The 25,560-nt window shown below is 41.5% G+C and overlaps 1 protein-coding gene across 2 annotated transcripts in view; it reads left to right on the top strand.

The window, feature by feature from the left end:
* The window catches only part of LOC6648825, a 47,589-nt gene that overhangs the window by 9,637 nt on the left and 12,392 nt on the right, over positions 1 to 25,560 (top strand). The window contains exons 2-5 of one of the 2 annotated variants that reach the window (XM_023179254.2): positions 9,993 to 11,439; positions 11,514 to 13,476; positions 13,550 to 14,051; positions 14,132 to 14,646. In XM_023179254.2, the coding sequence (XP_023035022.1) occupies positions 9,993 to 11,439; positions 11,514 to 13,476; positions 13,550 to 14,051; positions 14,132 to 14,646 (4,427 nt within the window). Of the gene's footprint in view, positions 1 to 9,992; positions 11,440 to 11,513; positions 13,477 to 13,546; positions 14,052 to 14,131; positions 14,647 to 25,560 lie in introns of both variants that reach the window. The other variant, XM_023179253.2, reaches the window with a different exon arrangement.

Below are 25,560 nucleotides of genomic sequence, written 5' to 3'. Positions count from 1 at the left end.
GGCCTCGAAATACATTGAGCTACGATTTTGTGGTGTGTATTTGCAAAAGTTCAATGTACAGGCGGCCCCAACGCGTCGCACATAGCCCCCCTTCCTTTTCCCTATCTCTCCTATCGCCATCCATCCATGGCCTACCTTCACTGAAACGACGAGGGCTCCTCCCCGCCCTCTTTTTCCCCCGATAGTCTCATTGCCACGTTTTTTGTTTTGCTGGTGTTTCTTTTTTTTATTTCTTTGCCCGGACCATGGGACATCATTTCGCAGATTCATGTGAAAATTTGCATGCCTTTGGAATTTTGTTTGCGTTTTGCTTTGGTTTCTCTCGAGATACCCTTTTCCAAAAATCTGTAGATGTATGTATCTGTTGTCCGCAGTTGGAAAATCAGCAAATAAATGCATATATCTACAAATATATGTGTTTATATGCCATAGACTTGAGCTGAGATAAACCCACTTCCCTTCTAATTATTTTGAAACACTTAAAGTATTACTTTTTCGATAATATTTCGAAATTATTTCATTTAAATCAAAAATATTATTCAATATTGTTACCCATTTGAAAAGATTTCTCTTGGAAAAATGCCATTAATGGAATTCTCAGTGGGGTGGAATCCATTTACAGGCAACGATTGGGATCGGGATCAACTCTTTGGCATCCGACTACATTCTCAATTTAAGTAGTGATATTTGTCTATCAAGTTTTATTTCATTGGGAAAATAAAGAAATTTACATTTACTAAAGTTAATGGACATTAGTAAAAAAAAAAACCAGAGGGCAGGGGCTAACTTTGACCGCGTCAAAATTTGTATACCCTTGCAAGTTTTTTGGGTAAAAGGTCTAATGTTTGCGAAAAAAACGGCTTGGCAAATAACGATGATCAAAGTCACTGTTCACCACCGATTGTTCCTATGGGAGCTATATGATATAGTTACCCGATCTTGATCAAATTCGGCTCAGTCATTAACAGATATATTAAACTGACTTTGAATTGTTTAATTTGAAAGCATTTGCGTTAAAAGTAACGAAGTTATTGACAAAAGTCACTGTTTTCGAAAGATCGGTCCCTATGGGAGCTATATGATATAGTCACGCGATCTTAATCAAATTTGGCAGAGTCGTTTATATAATAACTTACTGTAATAAACTTACCAATATTAAGTTTCACGACAAAAGCTCAGAAAATAAAGAAGTTATTGAGAAAAGTCACAGTTCGTGACTTTGACGTTTGTATGGGAGCTATATGATATAGTGATCCGATCCGGCTGAATCCGAGATATACAACGCCTGCAGTATATACAAGCCTACATGCAAAATTTCAGCTCTGTAGCTCTTACGGTCTAGGAGGAGTTTGCGTTGATCCAAACGGACGGACAGACGGACGGACGGACATGGCTATTTGAACTCGTCTCGTCGAGCTGATCAAGAATATATATACTTTATATGGTCGGAGATGCTTCCTTCTATGCGTTGCACACTTTTGACCAAAATTAATATACCCTTTTTGCAAGGGTATAAAAAAAAAGTGAATCCAAACGTGTTAAAGAGAAATATTTTCAATGGAATGCATAGCAAAATGTAACGATTCGGAATGACAGGGATTCTGGGCATGTGTCGATGCTTTTGGTATATGGAAATAATTGAAAAATGATTAAAATTTTGTGTGTGATGATTTAAAATACAAAAAGCCTTTCCGCCCATAAGTATTTGAGAATTTAAAGTAACAAAACAATTGCATTAGAATTTAATGTTAAATATTAACTAATGCGAATTTCATTGAAAAGGCTGAAAGAAGTTTCTAAAAAATGTAATATTCTTATTTGAAATTCCATTAAAAAATTATTGTTTTTTCTTTTTTTGTCGGTTGATTAAGTTCATTCCCACTGTTTTTTCTTCTCCCCCTTCTGTTTTGTCTCGTATCCCCCTCCCCTTTAGCAGCTATCTATCAATATCATATGTCTCTGCCTTCCTTGTATTACGCTGATGTGGCTGCAATTATATATACAGATAATACGATATATTTCTTTCACTTGCTTATTATTTTGCTGTTTTCCTTGATGGACATTTCAGTTATTTTTTTTTTTTTGCTTACTGTGTGCTAATGGGAAAAGACAAGAAAAATGTATATATGTACATATATGCACATGCTACCCTCAATGTTCAACCAACGAACAACAACAACAACACTATAATAATAATAATAATAAACTTAATAATAGAGAGAGAGAGAGGGATAGGAGACAGGGAGAGAGAGAGGGAGAGGGAGATCAACAACAACAGCTCAAACAATGGGCAAATTGCTGACTACCGTTGGAAACAGCTGTAAAAACAGCTGCGCAAGGGAGAAAAAAACGCGACGAAAAAAAATCGAAAACCGAAACTGGTAAACAAAAATGCCATAAAACGGATGAAATTTCAATACTAAAACTACACAAAATTAAGTGAAGCCAAGTCTGAATAAATAAAGGGAAGAAATCATTATTAAAATTGTATTCAAATTTTGTTAGTAATTCATCAACAAACAAACAAAAGTCTATGGTCCAGAGACACGACGACTTATAATAAATATTTAAAAACCTTTGATATTGCCGTGTCTCTATGTTTTTAAATGTTTTAATGTTAAAAGGTCAACAAAACACAAGAGATGAGATTATAAATAGCTTTTCTAGATCCAAAACACGATCGTGTTGTTGTGCTGTATATAATGTTTTTAATTTCTCTGTGGTTGGTTCCAGCCAATTAGAATTGCTAGTCGGTTAGTCAGTCGTCTGTCAATTATTACACCACTCGAGAGCTTGGCTCTAAAGAGGAAAAAAGAGGTAGGTAGAGGTTGGCGGAAGTATAGGTAGGTAGGTGGGGTAGGTAAGTAGAGGAGGGAGGACGGCGAGGGGGTTGGGTGTAGGGTAAATGACTGCAAAATGTAATTAGACACGGAAACATTTTCAACATTCTATCTCTAAATAGCACAGACAACACTATTGCTTGTGGGTATACCATTATATACATATGTATGTATATACCTACATATATATATGTATCTATATGTATATATGGTAGTCGAGTGGAATTACGCCCGCCCATCGTAACAAATTAATAATAATCTTTGTGTGGCTGTTGTTGTTGTTGTTGTTACTGATGATGATGATGACTCACTCACTCAGTTTGATTGTGGTTGCTTATTTTGTTTGCGTCAGGTGGAAGTCTGACAAGGTATAGAATTCAAAAGTGAGAGAGAGAGAGAGAGAAAGCGACCGATAACTAACTAGTTAGGAGGTTATATACCTCTCAACCAATATATATATATACATATATTGTGTATATATTGAACTACTAAATAGGAAATGTGCGAATGCAAATTTTGCATTATTTAACTCAATAATATTCAACAACGTATCGAAGGAGATGGGGGTGGGGGAATGTGAATGGGGTGAGAAGTAAACAAAAACCACAACAACAACAACAACAACAATATGAGTAGTAAGGAGTAGCAAGCAAAGTTCATTGATTGTCTATTTGATTGATGATTGCATTGCATTACGAATATTAACTTTAATTTTGTCAACACTTTTGTGTCCTTCCAACTAACTTTAATTACTTAAGAGATCATACATGTGTGTGTGTGTATATTTACTTATTTGACTAAAATTTGCACGTTCTACGCAAAGATTAGAATGATAAGAGTTTGTTGTCTTTTGTGTAACTTTCGTAAATTGAAGAAGGCCCAAACGGAAGAGTAATCTAAACAGGTGTATTTATTTATAGACCAATTATGTGGACAAAGGTTTTTTTTGTAGAGAGGAGCGGTTCTCTTATCTTTCTACATACATTCACGAATAACAACAACATTATCAACTAAATTCAATTGGAAACTAGATAAGTAATAGTAGGTTTTAGGGGTACTATAAGTAATACACAACCTGCTGTGTGTATATTTATATGTTATATGAATGTATGTATGTATGTATGTCTGATGCGTAATGCATTGTGGGGACGACCGATTTTGTCGTATTGTACAATATGTATACACAATGTTTAATATTTACAATGTACATATATGTATAATACACTCGCAATAACAATAAATAAAGAGATATATATGGAAGAGAGGAGACCTTGGTTCCTTAAAGCAACAAAGATATTAATGAGAGCTAACAGCAAGATGTGAGATAAACAACAAATCGTGGATATGAGTGAGGGAAAGAAAAGCCTTAGCAATGGGGGAAATGTCTTCCAAATATGACGACAAAATAATTGGGAAATAACTATAGAGAACATGGATGGACTTCATTAAAAAAATAGATTCAATGGAGAACATAAAACCGTTGGAAAACTTTAATTTAAAAAAGAACGTAATAGTGAGAGAGAAGATAAAACCGATGGAGAATATAATAGCTTTAATAGAGAATCGATAACAAAATTCGTTGGGGAACATAAAAATCGATGGAGAATATATCTTCAATAAGGGTTCGATAACCCAGATTCAATGGAGATAACATAGATTAGATGCATAATCGATAACAAGATTCGTTAGAGAACATAGACATTAATGAAGAATATGGAAATCAATAGAAGTTCGATAAGCCACATACGATAGAGATAACAAAATTTTGTTCAACCCAGAAATCGATTTTGTTAAAGATGCGATAGAAAACGTAGATTGAATCGAACAAATATAGATTCGATAAGGATGCAGATGCAGTGAAAGTGATTTCGATTGATGAAATTCTTATCCTGGGAGACCAAAAGTCATTGAAGTGCTCAAATTAAAATAGAAAGCACCTCAAGACGTAGTCAAAGACACATTCATTTTCCAGCAAAGTATTTTTCAATTATTGATTTTCTCATTTATTATTGTTGTTGTGTATGTCGTCTTTATGTTAACCTAATGAAGTTTCTTTGAAGTTTTCCTTTAAAGAGACGAGAGAGAGAGAAAGAAAGAGATGAGACCTTATTTCACCATTTTCGGCTTTTCTTTTGTAGCGAAGAGGAGGAGGAGGAGGACAAGGAGCGAAACAACATCATCAGCTGTATGCCGACGACTGACCCCCATCTTATTTGCTTTACCCTTACCCAAAACGTCTTGTCTTGCTCCTCCCTTTCTCTCCTTCTCGTTCCCTTTAGCAAGTACTCTACTTTTATCATGTCTCTTTCTATCTTTCGATTTTGGCTTTCGGCTTGTCTCGGCCATCAACCACAAATTAAATTTCCCAAGCCGCCGGGCACATTGCAAATTTAATGGCTCACAGACAAGCCAGGACAACGAACAGCGGCGAAATACTAGAATTAGGAGGAGGATGAGGATGAAAATGAGCGACAAGAGGAAACGTACGTTATTCGTTGTTATTGTTGTTGTAGGGACGAAACCAGAGTAAGACAGGGAGGGGCGGTGGGGGGATGGGCGAGACAAGTCATAAAGTTTGTTTTTAAAGTTCCCATCTATGTACTACATTCCTCCACATCCTCGATGCTCCCTCTTCTCACCCACACAATGTTTCCCCATGACCGCCCATCCCCATCCCCCTTGCCCTAGCCTATCCTTCATCTTGGCGTTCTTCTAGTCGTCCTCGTCGTTGTCCTCGTAAAAAGTTTTGCGCCTAAAAGGCGAACACGAGGTGAAGTATAATAATCAGCCATGGCGGCGGCGGCGGCGGCGACAACTTCATCCTCTCCCCGTGCTTTTCTCTGCCCTCCATCGACTTCGTCGCATAATTCTCCGATTACTCTCGGGGGGGATTCCTAACAAGGCAAGGCATGACCATCCGAAATTCCCTCCCTACCGACTTTACTAACTTTTCTCCTACCTCCCATTCACCTCTCTCTTCTCTCTATGCCCAAAGACCAAAACAAAAATCAATAACATTTTTGCACTGCAGAAAAGAAAAGAGAAATACTGAAAAGGAGAGACGACTAGCTGAGGGAGAGACAGAGAGAGTGAGAGAAAAGAAAAAGTGCGAAGCGTGGGTCGAGGGGGAGCAGTGGTGGAGCAGTGGGTGGAGAAGGAGCAAGAGCAGGAGCAGGTTAAGGCAGGCAATACAAACGAGAAGTAGCCGTAGTAGGCAGACACCGTTTGCTATTTTCTCTTTTTGGACTCTTTTTTTTTTTGTTGTTTGTTCTTGTTCTTCTTCTTCATCTATGTACCGTTTCCTTCCACAGTTGCTCTGCATTTTAGTGTGCCCCAGGACGAGAGACCTGTGTGAATGGGCGGGAGGTTGGTTGAAGAAGAAGAAGAAGAAGAAGCGGTCGGGTCGGTCTAGTGGCTGTTTTTTTTTCGTTTTCCTTCTATTCTACCTACCCACATATACCATACATATATACGAGTATATAGTCTGTGTTTATGTGTGTGTGTGTGTGCAGCTCTCATCTCTGTTAGTTTTTCATTATTATATATGCCACACACACACACACACATACACACATGCATACACTGGAGCAAGGCGTGGCTGGCTGCTTTTGTATGGGGGGTGGTGGAGGCCAAGAAGAAGGATGCTGTTTGTGTGCGTGTTGCATACATACATATATAGGAGATGTATGGGAAAAGTATATTGCGCACATAACAGTACATGGATAGAATTCCCGTACCTCCCTCACCCTCTCTCTCACCTTCTCACTGACTCCTCTTCTCCCTGCCTCCTCTCTGTGCCATCTCAATTCATTCTTCGTGGCTTAAAAATTGTTCATCAACAAAACATAAAATACAACAAAATGAAACTGGAAGCAAACAAGAAGAACAAAATAGACAAAAATGAAAGGAGAAAGAAAAAAGAAAAGTATTTTTAAGCTGTGGCAAGTTTTAATTATTCGATGCTGCAACTTTGTGGCGCATTTTTTACTTCTTCTTTACTTCTCCTTTTTTTTTTTTTGTTTGTGCTTGTTTACTGCAGCATCATCCCCCGTCAACCAACCTCCCTCAACCTCCCCCCCCCCCCTTCTCCTTTGTTGGGTTATTTACTTGGTTTTTAAAGCACTTCGAAAGGAATGTGAAACTCAACGTATGCAGGGGATGATGCCAAAGAAGTTGAAAAACTTTAACCCCCAATATTAAAGCCAACCAAAAATATGTAAGGAATTACAAATTTGTTTGGCCTTTATGCTAGAATTATTCATAAAACTAGGTATATGTATGTATATACATGTTAGTTAAGCTAACTTGTGTATATGTATTTGTGTATAATCAGTTGCAATTAAAGCCAAGAACCCAAGTCGAAAAGTTTTATTAGAGATTAATTTAAATTTTTCAATGATTTTAGTAGATTTTAAAGATTAAGAGAACATTTGATTTTTGATTAAGTTAGAAGTCGAATTCTTTAATTAAAATTTGTTTTTAAAGTTAAGGTGATTGAAGATTTTTAACCCTTTCATCATGGACACATTTTAATTTGGTTTTAAAACGGTTGATGTCTATGTGTGTGTGTGTGTGTGTGTGTGTGTGTTTTCGGTTTTCATTTCCATCTACGTGTGTTTTATTTAATTTAATTTTATGGCACATTTTTCAATTTGTAGTTTTGCAAATGTTTTGTTCTGCCTTATGTAACCTAATCTCTTGATTCCCTCCGTCTCTTTCTGTCTGCATAACACATAACCACATTTTTGAGATTCTATTTTCCTTATTTATTTAATTAAGCCTATTAAAAATAAAGATACATTCCATGTTGATTCTGATTGATCGATTGTCTTTTTACATAACTTGGGTCTTCTATCTTAGTTAAACTAACTAGTTAAACCAAATTAGGTTAGGGTTGGTCTTTACCAGTTGAAAATTCGATTTATCTGGAAACCAAATGAAATGCATCTTCCTTTTCTTATATACATATGTATATATGTTTATATATAGAGTAGATATATACCAAATGATTTGCATTTTATGGAAAGGAGGCATTTTTCACTGAAGCGGAGCAGTTTGAAGGAATTACGAAACAAAAATTTCTGAAATACGTAAAGTTCGTAGCTTACGTTGTGTGTGTGTGTGTGTGTGTGTGTGTGTATAGAAAAATATGTAGGAGATACATCGATGATGATGAAAAACAAAAGGATTGAGGGTAGAAGGTTAGATATACATTTAAATATTATACATAACTTCTTGGTTGGCTACGCAACAAAAAACTTCTGTTAAATGATAAATAAAAAAGAAATATTGACGGGGGTGGCAAGGAATGGAGGGGGGGGGGGGGAGGTTGAGTAACTCTTTATTCCAATTTTATTCGAACTTCCTCCCCCACACAGACACACACACACACACACACACACACACACACACACACACACACACACACACACACACACACATACACACGATCCGCCCATCATCATTTTTTACCTATTCTTTTCAATTTTGCAATTTAAAACATTTCTTTTATTTATTATTTGCGCAAAAGACACAGAGAGAGAGAGAGAGATAAAAAGAGAAAAGCAAGACATAACAATTGCTAATTTCTTCCTTGTCTCCTCTTCTTTTCTTCTTCTTCGTTCTCTCATTCTCATTTCAGGTAAGACCATTTCTTAAAAAGGGGGTAAAAATAAGTTATATAAAAAAGAAAATTACACAACTTTTTGACAACAAAATTGGATTGATAATCCTAAAAAAAGGATTTTGCAAAACAAAATACTACCATGTAGTGTAGTGTAGTAGAGCATCATTAAAGCATTTTCTATCATCTAATCTAACCGTACTTCTGTCATTTCTTTTGTTTTCTCGGCCATTTCCATTAAATCTATCTTTTTGCTTCATTACATTGTCGTCGTCTTGTGTTGCCATTAAAATTTATATGAATCAATGTACTATATACATACATACATATATAAAAATAATGTCCTTAGAGAAGACAAGTAGTTAGTTAGTTAGTCTAGTGTGAATAGGGGCGTCGCAGGGGTTTGTGTCAATTTTGATGTTGATGCATGGGACTTGGCCGAGACGAAGGCAACCCAAAAACAATACCATACTCCTATTACAACAACAACAACAAGAACTCCATATGTATGTATCCGATTGTCTTTATATTCATCTCTTCTATCAATTCATTGAACTATCCTATCCTCCATCTATATCCCCATATCCATATCCATATCCATATCCATCTATTCATCCATCCATCCATCTGCCCATTCCGATCAACTTTAAAAAAAAAAATTTAAATTATCTACGTTAATAGAGTTAAATAGAGTATAAATGCAGCAGAGTAAATTTTTGAGGGGTGTTGAAACAGGGGGCAACGCTTTGCGCGCGGGCAAAAAAAAGTTGCATGAAGAAGAAGAAGAACGACGACGTCAGGCCTCTGCTACTGCGCTGCCATCAATGCTGTCCAACATGTTTGTTGGCAACTTGAATGCGAAACATGTTACGTATACAACATGTTTCATGTTGCTGTTCGCTTGGCAACATGTTGCGTATTAATCAATGTTGAGACCGCATGGCTTGCTTTTTTTTTTGCACGAAAATGAACGGTATAGCCTTAACATTTGCTATCTCTCTCTATGTCACCATCAAATCGCTGGCTCCCGCGCTCTTTGTTGTTGTTATTATTCTTGGTGTGTGTGTGTGTGTTTGGGGTCTCTTTTTTTTGATGATGACAAACGAATGTGAGGAAAACTTTATGAGGGAAAATTGGCCAAATTGAGCAAATTGGGGGAGGGTAAAACGATCTCATTGAGGTCAAGCATAGATCCATTTCAACAATATTTTCTATTTCTATACCATTCCCTCTACCCTTCACCCCCCTCAACCCATCTGAATCATTATCATCATCATCATCCATACAAATGGAAGGAATTTCATTTGATTATGATGCAATTTACTTTGTTACAGAATGATGTGTGGGAAGAAAAGAAAGAGAGAGAGGGAGAGTGAGAGTGAGAGATTTATATATATCTTTGACTACTAGGAAAGACTAAAATTACACTAAACTCCCTTTGCTATAAATTAAACTTATCGATAAATTGGTCATGCGATTGTTATTGATTATTAATAATTAAAATGTTCTCTTCTCTTATCTAATTGCAGGTCATATAGGACACTTGAGCAGCAGTCACAGCAATATGCCAAGAGTCTCGGACATTTGCAAGCACCGCCCCAACATCACGCACCACTGCAGCAGCAGCAACAACAACAACAACAACAACAACAGCAGCAGCAGCAGGCTGCGCCACCGCCCACATCTCAACACCAGCAGCAACAAATGCATCACCATCACCACCATCAACAGCAGCAGCAGCAACAACAACAACAACAGCAACAACAGCAACAACAACAACAACAGCAGCAGCAGCAATCTTCAAGATCGGCAGCTAGTCCCCTGTCTCCGCCAAGACCTGGCCCAGGAAGTGCTGCTGCTGCTGCCGCAGCGAATAGTTATGCCAAGTTTGGGGATGCTCCACATAGATTTATCCAACAACCGGCAGCCTATAGCATTGGTCCAGTGCCCAGTGCATACCGCGACAATCACTATACGCGCATATCCCAACAGATGCAGGGAGGACCGGTGCCATCGGAGTATCAACGTGTGGCCGCACGTGCTGCTGCTGCTGCAGCAGCTGTTGGTGGCGGTGGCGGCAAAGGTGGCGGCGGAGTTGTCCAAGTGGGTGGACCACAATCTGGCGGTGTATTGGTTATGGAGTCATTGCAATCGTTACAGCAGCAACAGTTGCAACAACAGCATCAGCAGCAGCAGCAGCAGCAGCAACAACAACAACAACAAGCTGCTGGCTCATCTGGTGGTGTTCCAACGAATAGCAGCAATAACGCTGCTATAATTGGTGGTTTGGGCCGTATACTGATGCCACAGCCTTACCCCAGCGAATATCATTTGACTGCGGCGGTTAATCAACGCCAGCAACAGCAACAACCACAACAACAACAACATCAGGGTCCTCCTACAGAATCCTCGATGGTGGTCGGTTTAAGTCAGCCGTATAAAAAGCAACGGCTAAGTGATGCATCTCCGGCCAATCCCAGCAACATGAATCACCTGCCACCACAACAACAACAACAGCAGCGATCCTCGCCAGCTCATCAACAGCCGCCACCGCCGCAACAACAACAAATGAATAGCAGTAGCAATCGCCAGCAAAGCAATCATGGTCCAATTTCGTATCATATTTCAGCTGGAGGTGGTCCTGGTGGCGTAGGCGGAGCAAGTGGAGGACCTGGTGTTAGTAGTGCATCAATTTTAACTCCACTCTCAATGCTGAAAGTGGATACATTGCCACCGCAACCGCCACAGTTGACAATGTCGGCAACACTGACACCAAGACACACTGCATCCTCAGTGGTATCCTCGGCGGCACCGCCCTCCTCAATGGGAGCGGTAACCGTTTCAACTGCCCCAACGGCTCCTGGCAGCAGTAGCGGCATCGGCAGCAGTATGTCCACCTCGGTTAGCATATCGTCATCATCCTCATTGGCTTCAACCACCAGCTCCTCATCCAGCACAGAAGCGTATCATCCACAGGTAAGAAAACAACAAACATGGACCATGTAATGGAACAATAAATTTGAATGATTTTACTTTCATTTTTGTTCAAGGTCGAGGCCATCTCACCCACCTTGCCCAGCGATAGCGCTGAGGAACGTGGTCGCACCACCGCCAAGGAGGATCTACTCCAGCAGATCCAGAAAGTTGACATTGAAATCAAAAGCGCCGAAACCACAATGGATACGCTACGCAAGAAGGAGAAATCCTTGATGGAGGATGCAGCGATAACCAAGCAACAGAAGGTAGCAGCCGAACAGGAAGCTGCCGCCCAAGGTGACGAGGTTATCGAATTAGCCTGGCGCACACAAATGCTGGCCGAGAAGATCTATGCGGCGAATCGTAAGACCGCAAATGCCCAACATTCCATGGTGAGTCGAGCCAATGGCCTGGAACGTGAGCATCATTCCTGGCTACCGTTGTACAATCAGCCGCTGGATGTCGAGGTCCTGACAACGCTTATCAAGCGGCATCAGACACAGGTGAAAGCGCCACTCTTGGTGCACATATGCAAACTGAAGGCCGAACGGTGGGAGCACAATCAGAGTCTGGTTGAGAAATATACCAAGGATCAGGCCGATTGGCAGCGCCGATGCGAACGTGCCGAATCGAGTGCCAAGCGAAAGGCGCGCGAGGCCAAGAATCGGGAATTCTTTGAGAAGGTCTTCACGGAATTGCGCAAGCAACGCGAGGATAAGGAACGCTTTAATCGCGTCGGCTCACGCATCAAATCGGAAGCCGATCTCGAGGAGATAATGGATGGCCTGCAAGAGCAGGCGCTGGAGGATAAAAAGATGCGTTCATATGCGGTTATACCGCCTCTCTTGTACGATGCCCGGCAACGTCATTGCGCCTATCACAATGAGAACGGACGCATTGAGGATATGGTGGCTGTGCATCAGGAGCGCAAGGCTCTCAATATGTGGACAGCCGGCGAGAAGGAGACATTCAAAGAGAAATACCTACAACATCCGAAGAATTTTGGCGCCATTGCCGCCAGTTTGGATCGCAAATCGCCGCAGGATTGCGTCCGCTACTACTACCTCAGTAAGAAGACAGAGAACTACAAGCAGCTGTTGCGTAAATCGCGCCAGCGCACCCGCAGCTCTCGCAATCCGGCCAAGGCTCAGGCCCAACAGCCGCAGTGCATCATTGATTCACTGACAACGGGTGTTACGACTCGCCTGCAACGGGAGCAGCAACAAAAGTCCGGCAATCGTTCATCCGCCGTGGCGGAACGTGAGCGTGCCGAGCGAGCCGCCGAACGGGAACGTGTGGCCGAAAAGGCAGCAGCAGATGCAGCCAAAGCGGCAGAAAGTGCCGCCGAGAAAGCAAGTGCGGTCACTAAGGCTGTGGAAGCAAATGCTGTTAGTGAGAAGGTTGCCAAAAATGCAGCAGCAGCAGCAGCAGCAGCGGCGGCAGCAGCAGCAGCAGCAGCAGCATCATCTTCATCAGCAGGAGCAGCAGCAGCAGCAACCACAACAACTACAACAACAACTGCGGATAAAAATGCAACGTCGACTACGTCGTCAGTGGATGCAAGTAAAACGGCATCGACAGCGACGGCATCTGCTGCTTCCGTTGCTGCTGCTGGTGGTGATAAGAATGCCCAAGCAGCAGCAGCAGCAGCGGCGGCAGCAGCAACATCTGCAGAGATCTCAACCGGCAGCACAAGTAGCAGCGAGGCCAAAGCCAAAACCGCCGAGGAGAGTGCGGCGACAGCAGCTGCAGCTGGAGGCACTGCATCCGCAACGACAGGAGCAGCAGCAGCAGCAGCAACAACCACAACCAACGCAGGAACACAGAAAGCCGTTGCAACTAGTGAAACGGCAACAGCAGCAGCAGGCAGTGAATCAGCCACAGCGCCCAAGGCAAAGGCAGATGCAGCAGCAGCAGCAGGAGCAGATGCCAGTAAAGTGGCATCTGAAGTGCCCGCTACAACATCCACGGAAACCGTTGAGCAGATGGCCAAAGGTAAAACAAGTGCCACGGCCACTAGCAACGATAGTTACAATGGTAAGTAGTCTATACGAGCAATGTATTTATAATTGGGAAAATGGTTATCAACACTTTTGTGTTTCTTTAGCAGGTAATAGTAGTAGTGCGGCCACATCCTCAGCAACAACAACAACAGCAACGCCGGCAGTTAGTGTGGCTCTCAATGGCTTTAAGCCTGGCTATCAAACTCTTATCGGTGTAATGGCCGGCAATGTGAAAGCTTCAGGCACAGGCACAGGCACAGGCACAGGAGGACACAATAGTAACGATGAAACGGCAATAGCAACATCCACAGCAACAGCAGCAGCAACAACAACCCAAACAACATCAACACTGGGAGGAGGAGGAGGAGGAACGACAAATGCAACAAATATTGGGGATAAAATCGTCAAGCAAACGGCAACATCGTCTTCATCTTCATCTGCTGCAGCCTCCGCCCCTGCCATAGTTGTGAGTGGGTCAGAGCAGGGCAGCAGCGTCGGCGGCGGCAGCCTAACAACAGCCACAACAGCGGGCAATTATTTGGGGCAAAAGTTAAAGGCAGCCCAAGTAGAAGGTTTGGGTGCCGGCAATGAGATACACTCGGATGTTAGGTGAGAGAGTTGAAAATGTTAATTGAACAATGCGATGACAATATGAATAATAATTAATAAAATTTCATTTTTCATTACAGTGATGCCAAGAAGAAACGTTTCGAATTGGCATCAAATGAGGCAACTAATGTAACGTCTAACGTAGCTAGTGCCACCGCTGCTGCTGGTGTCATTAACAACAACAACAACAACAACAATAGCAACAGCAGCAACAACAATAGTGTGATCGGCAGCAAAGTGAATGCCAAGGATGTGATAACAAAGCCAACACAACCAACATCAATATCATCATCATCAGCGGCAGCGGCAGCGGCAGCGGCAGCGTCTTCGTCATCAGTTTTGGTTGCCGCTTCATCATCTGTTACTTCTTCAATTGCTGCATCATCAGCGACTTCCTCCTCATCGTCACCCATGTTGCTCATTAGCGCTGCATCGATTATGTCAACGGCGGCATCGACGACGACACCGACATCAACCACAATGGCCACATCGTCCACAACGTCCATGCCAATGCCCCTGCTGGCTGATGGTGGCACCAATACCAATGTCAATATGTTAAATGCCAGCGATCTGATGGCTCTGGATGGCGGCAAAGGTAAGTCCTCAAAAGGAGAATATTTTATTATAAAAAGATTAGACCACGAAAAGATCGCCTTGAGCCAAGAGGAGTCCCTTAGCTTTTCTTTCAGTGTACCCATTGTGTAAGCTTTCCGAAAGCTTTAAGGAGGATATTGTTTCTCAACTTGTTGTGAGCTTTGTAAAAAGCTTTTTAATTGTTTTCCAACCACTTTTGTTGAAAGCCTTTCTCCGAGCTTTTTATTCAAAGGACCATTCGTTATGCGGATGATGCGAGTGTGAGTGGGATGGGTTGGATGCGAGTAAGGGCAGCAGAAAGTCCTGACAACTTGACTCTTTTGTCATCTTTTGTCGTCGTTTTTGGTTGTGGTCATCATGGAGCCCATCAAAAATGCATTTTGCCTGGAAATGTCCTCCTCCTCCTCCTCCTCCTCCACGCAAGTCTGTCTGCTCCTCCATCTGTCTGTTTAAACAGAACTCTCCTCTGTTTCTCCTCTGGTGTCCTATCTGTCGACTATCTGTTCGAGTTGCTTCACTCGCGTCGATTAATATTTTATTAAAAACCATGCCTCAAGTTATGTTGAAGGAGCGAGAAAAAAAACGAAAGGAATCGAAATGGAGTAGTTAAAAGTATGCTCGCTCAATTGGTATATTACTTCTTCTTCTTCTTTATGTTCTACTTCATTTTTTGTTTTCTTCCCTCTCCAGCACAAGAGTGGGTTGCGGTTTGTTTGCTTTGCCCTTCTGCTTTCCCCCCTCCTTCCTATCTTTTTGCCATGTAAATAGCCAGCCAATCTCTACCCCTATTCTTATTAGTCCCATCATGGAAGTAGACAAGGATCGCTGGACACATTACTGCAATGAGAAGAAGCTGTTATCTCTGACTCTCTCTCTGTCTTTTGCATTCTGCTTATCGTCGTTCACACCCCTTTTTGTTGCGCCCATGCTGCTGATGCTTTTGCCTTGTGCTTGGCGGCTGTCTGTCTGACTGAATCCTGCGGCATCTCTCTCTCTGTCTCTCGCTCTCCTCGGCCTTGTTAGCTGTCATCTCCCTGGCGAGTTAATTAAACTCAATTAAATTAAAATTTTTTTGTAAACGTCTTTTTTATTATGCAAGTGATTTAATTTAATTATTAAATTGACGCAACGATTGTGTTTACTCTGCTGCCAGCCAGCTACTGCTGCCTGCCTGCCTTCGTTTGACTCCTTGCCTGCCCCGCCCTGCCCTGCCCTGCCCCCAGCCCGGCTCCATCAAGTGTGGCCCCCTTTTTTTTTCCTACGTGGTCCAAAAACTAACGAATTGAGCATTTTTATAGTATTTATGATAAGTAGTAGTAGTAGTAGTTAGTATGTGTATATATTTAATATATATTTTTGGTAGTCATCAACAAGATTTCAACGATTTTGGATCGTTTGGTAAAGCTTAACAATTTTTGATATGCATTTTTAATTTTGTTTCTTTTTTTTTTTTGATTTGAGATTTTATTTTTGGTTGTGACTTTATTAGAGCGAAAAAAAAAATCGAAGTTTGCTTATTATGTGTGCGTGCGTATGTGTGTGTGTGTGTGTGTGCGATTGTTGTGCGGGTGTGTGTGTGTGTGTTAAATTCGTAGATTTCATTGTCATTTTTTAATGTTGTTCTTAAGGTTTAGATTGAATTTTCGGATTGTTGTCATCTGCTGCATTACTTGTTGTGGTTGTCGTAGTTGTTGTTGTTGTTTCTCTTTTAGAGCTGCTTGATGAACTTGGTCCTCCTCCTCCTCCAGTTACTCCTGAACTGATACTGTTATTGTTTTTGTTCGTATTGCTATTGTTGTTGTTGCTACTCGCATTGGTATTATTATTCTCAGTTATTTCATCAGCATGACAAAGCTTACGATGTTTATGTACGAAATAATAACTTGGAAATTTACTGCCACAAGTTTTACAAGGATAATACTGAACATTCATATCCAAAGGACGTACTTCGCGACGTAAAAGAGCTGCAGTTGTTGCTGCTGCTGCTGCTGCTGCTGTTGATGATGATGTAGCTAATGTTGCTGCTGCTGGCATTGTTGCTGATGATGATGATGTTGTTGTTGTTAATTGAGTTTTATTGGTTACTTGTGGCAATATGTCCAACAATATGGCTGCTGGCTCAACAGATAGTAGTTTATTCTTTTCACCCATTGATGTTGCTGCTGCTGCTGTTGTTGTTGTTGCTGGCGTCAAACTGAGTGGATTTAAATGTCGTTTGGCATGCTTTTGATAGCAATATTGTGATTTGAATGTATGTTTGCAATAAACACAGACATAAAGCTCTTGATTGCAGCCAGTTGTTGTTGTTGTTGCTGTTGCTGTTGCTGCTGCTGCTGCTGCTGCTGATGAATTGCTAGAAGATTGTTGTTGCTTAGTGCGTAATGATGTTGTTGTGCCAGCAGTAGCAGCAAAATTCTCATTTTCTTCCTGTTGCTGCTGCTGTTGATGTTGTTGATGTTGTTGCTGCTGTTGCTGCTGCTGCTGCTGCTGCTGTCTCTGTTGACTGCTTATGGCCTTGGCCATTTGCTGATGGAACGAATAACTTACACTTTGCTGTGTCCTTTGCTGCTCACCACCATTATGTATTGAGGAGTCATCTTGATGGGCCTCCGGCTTATGGCCATAGGCTGTGTTTAAGATGCGTCGAAAACGCACTGGACCATCACAGCTGGCCACATCGATAATGAATTTTGTTGGTGCTGGTGTTATTGTTGTTGTTGTCGCTGCTGTTGTTGGCTCAATCAATTGGCTTGCTGGCACTGGAGCCTTGGCCACTTGAAGGCCCAAACCACCACCACCACCACCACCACTTGTCTGTGATTTTCTTGTAAGGGATTTGCGTGTGGAGCGTGTCTTAGGCATTATTACTTTTGGTTGATTTACAACTGTTTTATTAGTGATTAGTGGAGCTGCTGTTGCTGTTGCTGCTGCTGCTGCTGCTGCTACGGCTGTTGGTTTACTTATCTCTGTGAATGGTATTGCAGGTGGGGCGGGTGGTGCAGGTGGTGTCGGTGGTATAGCAGGAGCAGGAGGCTCCAAACGGTCTATATTGAGACTAGCTGCACTACTACTAACCAAAGAGCTAACCACTGAGACATTACAATCCATATCCATATCAATATCGCCACTTTCTTCGGCTTCTATATCCTCGATATCGGTATTAGTATTGCTATCAATGAAAACTTCAATATCCTCCTCATCAATGGGTGAAGTCGATGATGTAGCCATCAAATCTCCACCACTGATTGCTGCTGCTTGCATATCCAAGCCATGATAGGCTGACGGTTGTGATGGTGGTGGTGGTGGTGGCGGCGGTGCCGGTGGTGGTGCTGGTGGTGGTGCCAATGGTAAGAAACCAAAATTGGGCATTGTCGCCTTGCTTGGTATGGGTCGTATTATCTTTGGAGCACCACCACCAACAGCTGAAGGAACTACTAGACTACTAGCTGAAGAAGTTAGACTATTGCCACTTAAATAGCCCTCCGTTTGGGCACGAGCTAAAAAAGAACTAAAGAAATAAACAGAGAGAGAGAGAGAGAGAAAGAGGGAGAAACACTTTAAGGATATAGGAAACCAATCGAAATCGATGACTTTTAACGCACCGGCAAATCTCCAATGCACGTGGCATATGTAATACATGTGTGGCCAATAGCACAGCGAATATATTATCCACATTCAAGTCAAGATAACCCGTATACATATAGGTTAATAATGGAGCAAATTGCTCGGCAGTAACATTGCCCAAATATAATATCATTTCACCGCCTCCGCCTCCGCCTCCGCCGCCGCCAGTGGAAGATGTCGTGTTGGTATTAATGCCACTAGGCGATGGCGTTGATGATGATGATGATGTTGATGTGGTGGCATTCGTCTCATCTAAACGTATGGCTGATCGCAAATAGCCACTGTGCATGCCCAAGACCAGAGCATGGGCCACAAATCGTACACTTCCGGGTCCAGGACCAACCTCCAATATGACATCCGGTGGTGTGGACAAACCACCGCCAACGCCACCGCCAACAACACCACAACCAGCACCAGCAATAGCACCAGCATTAACAACAGTTGAGATGTTGCTGGTGTTGCTGCTGCTGCTGCTCCCAGTTAACCAATTGGTAAACATAATTTTTGTAGTTCAACACAACAGCATACAAAAAAACCAAAAAAAAAACCAACAAAAAAAAAAATAACTAGAAAACGACAACTCAAAATTTAAATGAGGCGTATAATATCGGAGAGAAGATATTGTTGGTCTATAATTTTAACGACAACAAGGACGTGAACGTGAACGTGAACGAGGACGTTAAAAACGATGCCGACAATAACGACGACGACTACGGCAAGAACGAGGACGATAGCGAGGATAACTCAACTCGGTTAGAGGACAAACTGATGCCGCCTCGTGGCAGGACTCGAGTATTTATAGTCCCTGGTCCATAGGCAATCGGCTTGTTGCTGCTGCTGCCGACTCGAGTTGATTCGTCTGCGGCTGCGGCTGCGGCAGCGACTGTCGTTTTGTTGCCCCGTGAATGTTGCATTTGTTTGTTGTTGCTGTTGGTCGGTTTAATTGGTTTGTTGTGTGTGTGTGTGTGTGAGTGTGTGTGTGTGCGTGTGTCTGTCTGTTTGTGTAAAGTGCTTGGGATTTGATTCGGTTTCAGTTTTTAATTTCAGCAAATTAACAAATATTCACTTCTTTGCCGACTTTCTACCTTACCACCGCCCGCCCCCAAAATAAAACCACCCTCAAAACAGCAGCAACGGGAGTGAGGTTAAAAAAGTATTGCCTACATTTGAGGGCTTATTACAGTAAAGAAGATTCCTGATTATTATTTGAGCCGATAGGTGTGTCAGCTAATGCTTCTCTTATATATTTATATTAATATTGTTTTATTATTCCACTAAATATTTAGTTTAAGTACTGACTGATTTGGCTTTAGAATGCCTGGAAAAAGTAGATGATGAAGGTGATATTTAGTTAAATTAGAACCAAAAATCTGCGGCTCTTCTATCAAAGGTTCATGTTGTGGTTTTACTTTTATTTTCAATTTCTATCCCATCCCCCGCTTTCTTGGTTATTTATTTTGACTATTTCTTTTTGTTTTTTTGTGGAACAAAGTTTTTTTTATTTTTGTGAATTGAGTTGACCGAATGGGGCATTTGCCATTTGATGATTTATAAACCATTTTCCACCTCCTCTTCCTGCCACCATCCCCGTTTTCATCTCTGAACCTGCATGAGATATGCGCGCGGGCAAGTTTTCTTCCCCATGAACCCATGAACGAAAATGTTGCCTCAATCGACTTAATTGATTTGTGGGCATTACCAACACATATTTACATAATGTATGTGTGTGTGTGTGCTTGTTGATTTTGTTGGTCAAGTTTGTGTGCGTGTGTGTGTAGGTGTAGATGTAGGTGTGTGTTATATCTGTACCTGTCCATATATAACTTATGTTCACTGTGTGTGTGTGTGCTTGTTGATTTTGTTGGTCAAGTTTGTGTGCGTGTGTGTGTAGGTGTAGATGTAGGTGTGTGTTATATCTGTACCTGTCCATATATAACTTATGTTCACTGTTTAACGATTAGTTTTGCCAATCAGCTATTAGCTTACTTTTGATACATTTACATTATATGGATGCATTGCATAATCTAGATATTTTCTCGATTAACTATCAATGATTGACGAGACGACTACCTTATAGAATTCACTTTGAAACGAATTTAAAGGTTTTCTATCACAGATTATTCTACAGTCTACAAGTCTCTATAGTTTATTTCTTCTTTTCGCAACAATTTTGATGGATTTTTAACAGTTTATTCCAATATATCCGATAGATTTGTAACGATTTGTATAGATTTTTTGGAGATATATTTTAATTCAGTTTCTTCAACAAGTCTCTTAAGATTCTCTCGTGAGAATTTCACTGTCACTTTCTCATCTTTCCTTTTTGAATAGCCCCAGGACTTTGATATGAATGATCCTTAAGTTAGAGCACTCAATGTGTCGACTTGGTGGTTGATGACACGCTATTCAAGTCTCTTTTTCCATTGCCTCTTAGTTTGAGCCAAGATTTCAATCACAATTTCGTTGGTCATTTTGACTGACTTTTAATTACCGTTACTAGTTCTGCTTCTTATCGGTTTATTTAACCACAACTACTAACCCCTTCTCCTCGTTCCTGCCGCCCCACATTCATTCATCCATCACCACACAATGTGACAAATTTGTCAGGTAAAATAAAAACAACAATAAGGAGGAGGAGGAGAAGAATGGTGGGGAGCAAAAAGGGAAAACGAAGAAAAAAGAAAAAACAAGTTGACCAAGTACATTTCAAGAGATTTTCTGATATGGCAATTGGTCAGTTTGGTGGCCTTTTACTACAACCATTTGCTGTAGTTGTTGTTGTTGTTGTTGTTGTTGTTTACACACACTGTTTGTTGTGAGTGTGTGTGTGTGTGTGTTCTTTTGATAGGCTAATTTAATTAACTACAACAAAAAAAAAAAAAAGAAAAACGAATGAGGGGAAATAAAAAAAGGACAAGCATCGGATAAAACCATATGAGAATATACAAAACTGTCGGAGGACTCTGTCCGTCCGTCCGGTTTGTCCACTTGTTCGTCCGTGCAATCTGTCTCTCTCAGTTGTTGTCCATTTCGATTTAACTTCAATCAAGCGTTAACAATTTTAATTAAATTATTTCCAAATGTAATTATAAATGTGCGTCATGCATAAATTGTGTTATTAATTTATTTTGTATACCGCCCCCCCCCGCAATATTGCCCACAATGGCACGCCTCCAATAGTCGACCGCCTCCACCTCCACCTCCTCCATCTCCGTTTCCTTCAACCATTTACGCAATTACATATACACTATGGTGAATCGTCATGGTTGTTGTTGTTTCCGCTTCTCCTCGTGGTCTGGTCAGGGTGAGAGAGAAAGAGCGAGAGAGTTATACGTTAAACGAACGGGAGCGGGAGCGGGCGCGGGAGGTCGAGGTCAACTTTTTGAATAAATAATCACAACGTAGGCAAAAAAATAAATTTCATAAATTGGCAGCAGTGAGACAAAAAAAAAAGAACCAACTTTCAATACAGGAAGAGGCAGGCAATGAACTCACATACACACATACACACACACACACACACACACACACACACACACACACTTGCATTAACCAGGACGAATGAACAGGACCAGAGGATGAATCCAATCGCAGATATCGCCATTTCTGACGTCGTCAATCTGTCCATGTTTTAACAACAGTTGCAGCATTAATCCCCCTGTCTGTGTGTGTCCATCGCATCCGATCAACCCGCCCCACCCTTTTTCTACCTCTCTCCCTTCCATCACCCTTCCCGCATCACACTCTCATTTGTCATATTTTCAGCTTTTTTTTTTTCAATCAATTTTTAAATTGTTCTTCTCCAACTCCTCCGCTGACCTTTCTTGTTATCTGTGTAACAGATGTCCCTCCCCCCCGCTACTTGCTTGCAATATGATGATTAATTACATATATATGTAGGTACATACATATATTCCAAGCCTAAGAGAAAATATTTGAACCACTGTGGCCGCCACTAACGCACAGTGGGACATTTGTTGTTACAATTCGATTCAATTAGCGCCACGGTCAAAAAGCTTTTGCGCTCTGCACAATTAGCTTAACCCGACTTTCCCCCCGACAAATTCCTCGCACACACAGCTCGTCGCTCGCTCTCTCTCTCTCTCTCTCTCTCTCTCTCTCTTTTTGGGTGTTCATTGTTGTTGCAGCAGAAAAAGGACAAAAAGCCATTTTCTGCTGATCTAGGCAGTAAGTTGGCAAATTGGCTGCCAAGCCAAAAACCAAAAGCCAAACCGACCGCCCAAACCCAAACTCTGAAGTGCACCCAAACTGCTCTATCTCACACTCTCGACACTGTCAACTGGTTGGCTTTGTCTTACACACACAAACAAACTCACACACACACACACACACACACAAATACTGTTTATCCTCATCGTCCATCCTTGCTGCTTGTACGACTGGCTTGGACCATGATGACAAGCATCTGCTCTGTTTCTGTCCTGCTCCTGCTCCTGTTTCTCTCTTTCGATCTACTCGACTGTCTCGTTTATGCTGAAGCTTATCCCAGTTGGATTTTATTGTTTACACACACACACACACACTACGCCACCGCTCACCACTGTCCCTTTCAGTCTTCCTCACACACGCATCCTCCGCCTGCTGTCGTCTCCCTCATATATCCTTTCTACTGGTCCTGCTGTTGCTGTGTGTGAGTCGAAAAGGCACAAACCTTTTATGACAATTAAAACATAATTGACGGTCAACATTAATAAACCAAACGATGAACAGAAAAACGATGAACCAAAAAATAAGTAGTAATAAAAAGAAAAGGAAACATATGTTATATACCTACATAAATATTGTAATATTCTAATAGATGTGCTAAAGGAGGAGGAGTTGTAAAGCAAAATAAACTCGATCTTTTTAATAAGATTCAGATCCAAATAGATGGGTAATGTCATCATAAACTCAGACAAAAAGTCCATTTTAATCAAAGGATCATTAAATAAACGTGAATTATTCAATTAAAGAAATTGCTCGCTCTGCAATGATTGTCATTATCTTCTAAGCAATATGCAGCCACACTTTTTTCGTATGAGCGAGAGAGAGAGAGAGTGGCCTCTAAGCTTTTTATTGCTTGTCTTCTTCTTTTCTCTTTTTCTTCTGTTGGTTCACTACTTCCCTGTTTGTGTGTGTGTGTGTGTGTGTGTGTTTTTCTTTTTTTTTTTGTTTTATCCTTTTTCTTTTCTCTTTCCCCTTTCATCGCAATTGATGGTGATGTTTTTCCCGTTGGAGTTGGGGGCAGAGGATGCAATGGACGCACTAATCCCATAGCTAGATAGCAGCTCTGCTGGGTGGGTCGTCGTGGAAAGGGACGGGAAGGGGACAAGAACGGAACGGGAGGTGGCGGGTTACGTTGAACAAATCATTTGCCATTTTGTGTTAGTTAAAAATTCTTTTTGTGTGCCGCACAAAACAAATAAACATCAACAAATATGCGAGAAAGAGAGAAAAATAGAGAGGGGCGGCAGATACAGAGTGGGAGAGAGAAGGAAAAGAAATAGAGTCAAAACAACAAAAAAAAAAAAACCGCGCCAAAAACTAAATTTGAAAGCTTCACAAGAGGTTTGCTTTTGTTGTCCCCTGTTGTCGCTAGAGGAGGAGGAGGAGGAGGAGAAGGAGGAGAAGGAAGTGGCAACACAGAGAAGGATATTGCTCCACACTTTAGGCAATTAAACTGGTGACATGTGTGTGTGTGTGTGTATGTGTGTGTTATTTTTATTGTTGTTTATTAAATTGTTTATTGGATTTTAAGTGAGTGAGTTAAGGTGATCTAAATCCCACTCTTCCATTTTTGTGTTGGTAACGTCGTGTCCCCGGTACATACGTATGTGTGTGCGTATGCGTGTTATGACATGTTCGAAGTTCTGTCAAAAAGCGCACAAAAGTATGCAACGGTGCAAGCGGCTTAGCAAGAATGCGCGGGGTCCATCACATCTTGCCGCCCATATGTGGTTTATGTGGAGGGGATTGAAATGATGGAGTACCCCCCATTGCCCTGCCCCACCTCTGCCCCCACCCTCGTGCGACTGCAGTCGGACAGTCGACGCTGTTTATGAAATTTTGAACAAAATTGAAATTACGCTAATTGTTTGCCCTCTTTACCGCGCCTTCTCTCATACTCATACTCATACTCATACTCATACTCATTTTCACCCTAACCCTGATGAATGCTGCCCCACCATAATATTGGTGGAAAAGGGTAAGGGGTGGCCGGTGGTGGTGTGGCGAAAGCAAAAACAATTAGCGAATTTGATGCGCAAATCCTTGTTACACACGGTCGTCCAATGTAACAACAAAAACAACAACTCACCGATTGGCTGGTAGACACAGAAAGAGAGGAAGAGAAAAAAGCGTAAGTTTCATATATGACGAGTATAGGTAGAGAGTGAGAGAGAGAGAGCGAGAAAGAGGGGAGAGGATACGCTTTCTGGTGCAGCTAATTAATAGACTTTTGTGTGTGTCTCAGGCGCTCTGCACTCGTTGTTTGGCCAATGCATTAGGTACATTCACCTAACCCTCCCCCCTAACTGTTACCTGCCCTTTGCGTGCATCTCGCGAATTCGCTCGCGCCATCATGTCCTGCCTGCCTGCCTGCCTGCCTGCTTGCATAGGTATCTATGTATGTACCTGGCTTGTCAGTTTTGCGGCTCGTGTGTGTTTGCTAATTAGTAAATCATAATTACTCACTCGCATTTCCACATTTTGTAAGCTGCAACCAATTTCATTCCATTCCATTCCATTCGATCCGAAGCCCGTATCAACAAACAGTCCATATGTCCATCAATCCATCCATCCATCCATCCATTCATCCAGACATTCAAGGATCCATCAATGTGTCATTTTTCGGTTGATGCCCGTCGCAGACTCGCGCTGTGTGTGTGAGGGCATGTGAGTGTGTTTTCATAGAGAGAATTATTAACTCTCCATTTCTTTCTCATCTACCTCCCCCACCACCCCCGCTTACCCAATTACATTCCACTAAATGACGTGTCTAATGGCAGTTGATTTGTTGTGGTCTAATTGCAATAAATTGTCTGTGATGTGTCAAAGATTTATTCTAATATCAGATGGATTTTGTTTATTTCTTATCTCATATTGAGTTTGATTTAAAACTTTACAAGTGACTATGTCTCTTTTTCTCTCTCTTTCTCTTTACTGTTGCCTACTGTCAGGCGCTTATAAACTAATTACAAACTTAAACTAGCCCAAAAAGCAAGCTTGAAAAAGAAAAAGAAAATATGGAAAATGAAAAACGAAAACAAAAAAGCCAAAAAGTCAACACAAA

The sequence above is a fragment of the Drosophila willistoni genome (genome assembly GCF_018902025.1).
Source record: "Drosophila willistoni isolate 14030-0811.24 chromosome XL unlocalized genomic scaffold, UCI_dwil_1.1 Seg141, whole genome shotgun sequence".
In the NCBI taxonomy this organism is placed as follows: domain Eukaryota; kingdom Metazoa; phylum Arthropoda; class Insecta; order Diptera; family Drosophilidae; genus Drosophila; species Drosophila willistoni.
The sequence above is the reverse complement of the archived record's forward strand: the minus strand, read 5'-3'. Positions and strand labels throughout refer to the sequence as shown.